Consider the following 7,510-nt stretch of genomic DNA (forward strand, 5'->3'; position numbering starts at 1 on the left):
CTGCAGTGGACATTTGCTTGCGCTCTATTTCTTTTGTCACCGTTACACATTTTGGAGGGGAAACAAATGTCCACTGCAGAGGACGCTGGCTCTCATGAGGATATGAGTTTCACTTTAGGAATTGAATTACTGACATAAATTACATTCGTCAAAGAAATGATTGTAGATTTATTTTGTCTTTTAAACATTATGCTTTTTTTAAATTTATTTAGCATTAAATTGAAATTACCTTAACCCCCTTTTAGCTTTTATGACTTTTATTTTTAATATTTTAAACATTTTCATAATTTCTAATACATTTTTATCACCATTTTATTTCATTAATTGCTTCATTTTTTTTTCTCAATTTAATTTTCATGACCATTTGTTAATACATTTCTAAAAAAAATATAATTCATTAAAATAGTTGTTAGTTTGTTTTTGCAAATCTAAAGTTTTTTTTACAATTATTATTTTTAATTTACTCATTTATTATTTTTTTTAATACATTTTTATGACAATTTTATTTCATTAATAGTTTTTTTTTCTCTATTTAATTTTCATGACCATTTGTTAATACAATTCTAAAAAAAAATAGCTTATCGTTCATTAAAATTGTTGTCAATTTGTTTTTGCAAATCTAAAGTTTTTCTTTTAATGTATTATTTTTAATTTACTCATTTATTTATTTTTGTATACATTTTTATGAGCATTGTCACAGCACTTTGAGATGTGCTTCACAGGTCAAGTCAGTTCCAAATAAAAGCTAAGATGAAATATTATGAATGTAAAAACAAAGTGTAGTTGAATGTGCTTCTAATGGTCATAGTGAGGTGTGAGTGGGTCCATTTGAGGTCCTGAGAGAAAAAGGCGCTGACTCATCATGACCGTGGACATTTTATTGAACAATGCTTAAATGTTGAAGTTCTGCGCCAAGTTCTCCGGCATCAAGCAGTAAGAAACAGGAAGCAATAAAAACAAGAACGGGCGTCTCAGCTTCTACTCTGAGCAGCGGCCCGGGTCCATCAGGGTTTGGGTCACGGGGTTCTGACCCTGCAGGGTGGCCTCGCAGCTCACCGAGCCGGCCGTGCTCCAGTTGTCGGCGGGGAGGCTCAGGGTGCTGGTCCAGCTGTAGCGGCCGTCGCCGGTGGCCTCGTCCGAGCTGTGTGACACCCCCGAGGTGCTGCTGCTGCCCCCCACCTTCCAGCCCAGGGTCCAGGCCTGAGGCGAGCCTCCGCTGGCCACGCACACCGCCGTGGCACTGCCAGTCTGCAGCTGCTCTTTGGAGGGGGGGAAGATGGTCAGCGTGGGGGGCCGCACCTCACCCGCTAGGAGGGGGGAGGGGGAGGAGAGAGTTAATATGTCACACTTTAAAGCTGTCAATCAACATGACAACACCTCCTGCTAGTGCAAAGATGAGTGAGGAGACTCCGACTGACACATTTATCTTCCAAATAAACTTGAAATAAAACTGTCAGAAAGTTTTGTGTAAATAAATGAGGTGCGTTTAAGTCAAAAATGTCAAAAAAATGTTCCTGTTTGACATTCTGACATTAAAACTGCATTTGTGTTGAAATTTTGGACTCTTTTTTAATAGTTTATTTTAACTACGCAAGGGAGTATTTTACTGTGATTAATCACGAATAATCCAAATTTAAAAGTGAGAATAATCTTATTTAAATAATAATCATTTTGACAGAACTAATAAAAATATAATTTATTAGCATATTGGATTAGAGCAGGGGTGTCAAACTCATTTTAGTCCGGGGGCCACATGGAGAAAAATCTACTCCCAAGTGGGCCAGACTGGTAAAAAATAAAATAAATAAATAAATAAGTAAAGACAACTTCAGATTATTTTCTTTGTTTAAAAATAGAACAAGCACATTCTGGAAATGTACAAATCCTAATGTTGTTGGGTTTTTTTTTACACTTACATGTTGCGGTTAATAGTATTCTATCTTTATGTGTTGTTATTTATACTTTCTGAATAAATGATGTGATAATGTTCATCAGCCAACTCGTTGGTGTTAATTTTCAATTTATCAAGATGAAAAAATAATATCAAAAATAAAATTACAAGATTTTGTTTATGTACTTTGATCATTTTCCTCAACTGGTGCAGAAAAAGGATGGATGGATGGTGCACTAACATCATGTGTTTTTTGTTGTTGTTTTTTTTACATATAGCATCATCTACAAATCTTGATTTTGCGACATCTAGTGGACATATTTAGAACAGCAGTTTCTTTCATTCAAAAATTTCTGCTCATTTTTATACTTAGCAAACTCATCCCGCGGGCCGGATAAAACCTTACGTTTGACACCCCTGCATTAGATTAATCTTTTTTTAGATTAAAAAGTATAAATAAAAACATTCTTTAATTTTTCAGTATGTGGCACTCGCTGACTAGCAAACACAATTATTCATAAATAATTAACTATTTAATTTTATATTTATTTTAGTTATTTTGTCTTATCTTTAAGATTTATTTGAATATTTTAACACTTTTTTCTCCTCCCTTTACCTCCCTTCTTTACATAATCCATCTTTCTATTGTTACAAAAGCTATTAGTAGCACACAGAAGGAGAAGGATGAAATAAGCTGGGCTTCTTCCTACTTCTTTTCGCCTGACGTGTTGAAATGTTTGATAATTATGTCAGGAAGAAATCACATGATGACATGAAATAGACAACAATCACATGATAGTCACCATGACAACCAGACTCTCATATTGTTAGCTGCTCCTAGATTGACATCACATTCTAATTCCAAATTCCACACAATAAAATCCAGCTTTAGTCACACAGAGTGAAAAACAAGGACACATCTGGTACTTACAGCCGATGACCAGTTTGGTCCCTTCGCCGAAACTCCACCACAGTGATGCAAGGTTGTGAGGCGCTCGTACAAAACCTCCTTTGGTTTGAGGGAAGTGAAAGTGGAAGATGATGATGACTGGTCCACTGAACAAAGATCACCAAGCAGAACCAGCGTTTTGTTGTGATACAGTACATTTGAAAATGCATGGATAACAATAATATTCTATTTAAATTGAGCACAGTGTTTTCAAAGTCTGACACAGATATGATAGGAAAAGGGAAAAACTGGAGCACATTTTGGAGATTTTCCTGCTCCCCCCAAATCTCTTCATTTTCTTTACTTTCAGGCAACAAAGCTGTGAGAATAATTGTATCTAAGTTATCACAAAACTTTGTGTTGCCATGAGTTCCCGGCGAGCAGACAAAAGCTGTCTTTGATCTTACCAAGCAAAAGGCTTGTAAAACTCCACTGTGTAGGATGGGAAGCGACATGAAGGTGTCGGTTTCTTTGATCTATTGTAATCCACAGGAAGATCTTGTCTTGACCCGAGATCTACAAAGCCGAGAGGAAGCAGGACTTGACGCAAGCTCCAGGCATCTTTTCTTTGAACTGTTTTGTGACCAAGGGCGACGGCTGTTTACGACCCCCTCCCCTTAGAAACAGCTGTTGCCATTTAATCAGGGAAAGTCCAAATAAAAGAGGAGGCGTGCAAGCTTTTGTCAGAGCGTGGGACGACACTGTTCAAGGGTACAGGTCTACGCGTTTCTCCTCATTGAGCTAAATTGAATCATGTCTCTGTTTAATTCCTTGCTTCTTGACTCAGAGATAGAAATAGAAAACTTTTCGGTTATCAGAAAGGACAGGAATAAACATGGTGGGGGTGTTTGTATGTATATTCACCAGGATATAAAATACATAACTCACACTGATCTTAACCACAATGACCTTGAATCTGTGTGGGCGGAAATCAAATTTAAAAACGCTAAGCCGGTACTGATAGGGACTGTTTACAGACCCCCTAATCAGAGTGATTTCTATGGGGCTTTGGAGGAGTGCTTGGCTGGGGCAGACAACATGGAGAAAATTATAACTGGGGATCTGAACACAGATATTCAACGCAGAGAGGCGCCTGTCTTCAGATCCTCCAGCAAGTTTTGTAATCTACAAGGTCTTTCCCAGCTAATAACACTACCTACAAGGGTGTGTGATTCCACCCAATCAACCAGAGATCTCATTCTCACTTCAGACCGGCTTAAAATAAAAAATAGTGGGGTCATGATCTGTGGTCTTAGCGACCACTATCTAACCTTCTGCACCCACAAAATAGCTAAACCCAAAGCCAATGGCCACATAACAGCCCAATTCAGATCCCTTAAAAAATACTCCAGCGATAATTTCAATTTAAAATTAGATGAGTGGGACTGGTCCCCTGTGGTCGCGAGTAACCTGGTCGATGTTGCTTGGGATCGCTTCAAAACATCGTTCCTAAAGATACTAAATGACATGGCTCCCGTGAAAACAGTCAGGATCAAAGCCCGCTCTGAACCATGGACGAATCCGGACCTACTAGCTGCCATAAAAAACAGAGACAGAAAATACTCCGAATACCAAAAGTGTAAAACAGAAGTAGATAAACAACCCAATAATAACAACCTCAAATCACTCCTTTCAACTCTCAAAAAGCAATGCAATAAATTGAGAAATAAGTCAACTAACCTGACTAAATCCTTTAAAAAAAAATACATTAACGACAAAATAGAGGAAAACACAAATAAGCCACGTGAGCTCTGGAAAATTCTCAACAACCAGCTTCCCGGTTGCAGCCAAAAACTTAAAACCAGACTCACCAACATCAGCATCAAGGAGGGTGACTCCCTCATTACAGACAAAATGGAGGTAGCAAGCAGACTTAACGCCTTTTTCACCAGCATAGCCGCAACTCTTGTCAACAAGCTGTCCCACCACTCTGGTCGCTTTGGTGTAGAACACATTAAAGCCTGGGTGTCAAACTCTGGCCCGTCATTGTTTGTCATTCTTGTTTGGTGTGGATTCACAGTGTGGCGTATATTTCTAACAATGTTGAAGTGTAATTTCACTTGGCCCGTGGGCCGTTATCAAATTAAGACTAAAGCTAGCCCGCCGATCATATACAGCGGTGGTGCCGCAGTATATCGCTAATTTTCATATTTGCCGAACCTCTCGGGAGACTCCCAAATTTCAGTGCCCCTCCCGAGAATTGTAAGGTCCCCTTTTCGCCCATTCCAACGAGTGCTGGCCCAGTTACATAATATGTGCGGCTTTGGGCAAGCACACAGAAGTGAATGCAACGCATACTTGATCTTCAGCAATACAGGTTACACTGAGGGTGCCAGTATAAAAAAACGTTAACATTGTTTGAAATATACGCCACACTGTGAATCCACACCAAACAAGAATGACAAACACATTTCCGGAGAACATCCGCACAGTAACACAACATAAACACAACAGAACAAATACCCAGAACCCTTTGCAGCACTAACTCGTCCGGGATGCTACAAGGTGTGTGTGTGTGCGTGTGGTAGCGGGAAGTGGGTCTGGGGGGGGGTATATCGTAGCGTCCCGGAAGAGTTAGTGCTGCAAAGGGTTCTGGGTATTTGTTCTGTTGTGTTAAGGTGCGGATGTTCTCCCAAAATGTGTTTGTCATTCTTGTTTGGTGTGGATTCACAGTGTGGCGTATATTTCTAACAATGTTGAAGTTGCTTATACGGCCACTCTCAGTGTAAACTGTATCGCTAATGATGAAGTAAGCGTTGCATTTACGTGTGTGTGCGTACAGGAGCCGCTCATATCTTGTGACTGGGCGGGCACGTTGTTAGAAGGGATGAAAAGTGGACATGACGTCAGCTCGTAGAGGACGTAAAAAAGCAGTGCCTGTAAGGCACGCCCCCAAGACTGTGGAATACGAGAAATAATGACTGATGAACACCTTCGTTCGATAATGAATGTTGCCTCAGCTCAAAGCCTGAGCCCCGACATTAATGAACTAACATCCAAGAAAAGATGGCAGGTATCTGGCTTGGGCACATCAGATTAGATCAGTGTGTTGAAAACTGAGCCATTTAAAATCCTGATTGATTGTTTTATTCATTATTTTATTTTCAAATTTATTAGCCTGTGGAAAAAGTTAATGTTGATATTTACCTCAGAAGGCTGCAAATAGAAAAGAGGCATTCAATGTTTATTTAAATTGTATTTGATGTGCCATTGATATTTTTTAATTATTATTATTATTATTATTATTATTAGAAACTCGATTTTGCATGTCACTATAAAGTTATATAAGCCTTGCTTGTTCAATATTTAATGCAAAACTTGTTTGGGTCCCTATCAAAAAGGTTAATTTGTTCAACCTTGGCCCGCGGCTTTGTTCGGTTTTAAATTTTGTCCCACTCTGTATTTGAGTTTGACACCCCTGCATTAAAGCCTTCTACAGAAAGCTAGGAGTATCCAACAATGATTTCAAATTAGAAATTGGTCACAGCTGATGAGGTGCTTAAAAAATTGAGCGCGCTCCACCCAAACAAGGCCACCGGCCTTGACAATATCCCCTCCAGATTCCTCAGGGACTCTGCCTCCATCATTGCCCCAATCATCACGCACATAATAAACCTCTCAATTTCACAAGGCCAAGTACCAAAAGATTTTAAGATAGCAAGAGTAACTCCCCTCTTTAAAAAAGAAGGCAAATTGGAACCAAGCAACTACCGATCTGTTTCTATTCTCAGTTCCATTTCGAAAGTAATGGAAGAAATAGTTTATGAACAGGTCGATGGTTACCTTGCCACTAATAAAGTCATGTACAAATTCCAATCCGGCTTCAGAACTAACCACTCCACTGACGCATGCCTTCACTATCTGACCGACCACATCAAACATGAGGTGGACGCGGGCAAATACTGCGGCATGGTCATGCTGGATCTTCAGAAGGCCTTTGACACCGTTGACCACGCTATACTGTTGGATAAGCTCAGAGCAATCGGATTTGACAAAACCTCATCGAGCTGGATGCAATCTTACTTGGAGGGGAGGGAACAGGTGGTAGAAGTGAACGGCACCGTGTGTCACCCCCCCCCCCCCCCCCCTCTCTCTCTCTCAGTGAGCTGTGGAGTCCCCCAAGGCAGTATATTGGGGCCTTTACTGTTCTTAGTATACATAAACGACTTGTCATCGGCATGCGACTGTCAATTGTTCCTGTTTGCGGATGACTCGGCCCTGCTGGTATCAGACAAGGACAAGTCACAGGTGGAGAAAATCCTCAGGTTTGAACTCTGTAGTACTTGCACCTGGCTTGCTGACAACAAGCTATCCATACACTTGGGTAAAACAGAATCCATCCTGTTTGGGTCCCACATCAACCTTAAGAAAGTCAATGACTCCACTATAAAAGTGGGTGACATTGTTATCACCAGGAAAGATGAGGTCACCTACCTAGGTTCCATTCTAGAGGCTAATCTTTCCTGTGATAAAATGGCAACCAAGGTAATCAAAAAGGTCAACCAACGAACGAGATTTCTCTATAGAATCTCCTCTCTGGTCAACAAAAGCACCATGAGGATTCTGGCGGGAACTCTCGTTCAACCCTTTTTCGATTACGCATGCACCTCCTGGTACCCTGGCACCTCCAAAACCCTCAAATCTAGACTCCAAACATCCCAGAACAAGCT

The 7,510-nt window shown here is 40.2% G+C and overlaps 1 gene segment (V, D, J or C); it reads right to left on the reverse strand.

Moving 5' to 3' along the window:
• Window positions 1-863: 863 nt before the first annotated feature.
• LOC133611195 (Ig lambda chain C region-like) lies at window positions 864-6,577 on the reverse strand. The segment is given in 3 exon segments: window positions 864-1,307; window positions 2,823-2,947; window positions 6,552-6,577. Coding segments are annotated over 3 exon segments (480 nt in total).
• Window positions 6,578-7,510: the final 933 nt, after the last annotated feature.

The sequence above is a fragment of the Nerophis lumbriciformis genome, linkage group LG08 (assembly GCF_033978685.3).
Source record: "Nerophis lumbriciformis linkage group LG08, RoL_Nlum_v2.1, whole genome shotgun sequence".
Lineage (NCBI taxonomy): Eukaryota > Metazoa > Chordata > Actinopteri > Syngnathiformes > Syngnathidae > Nerophis > Nerophis lumbriciformis.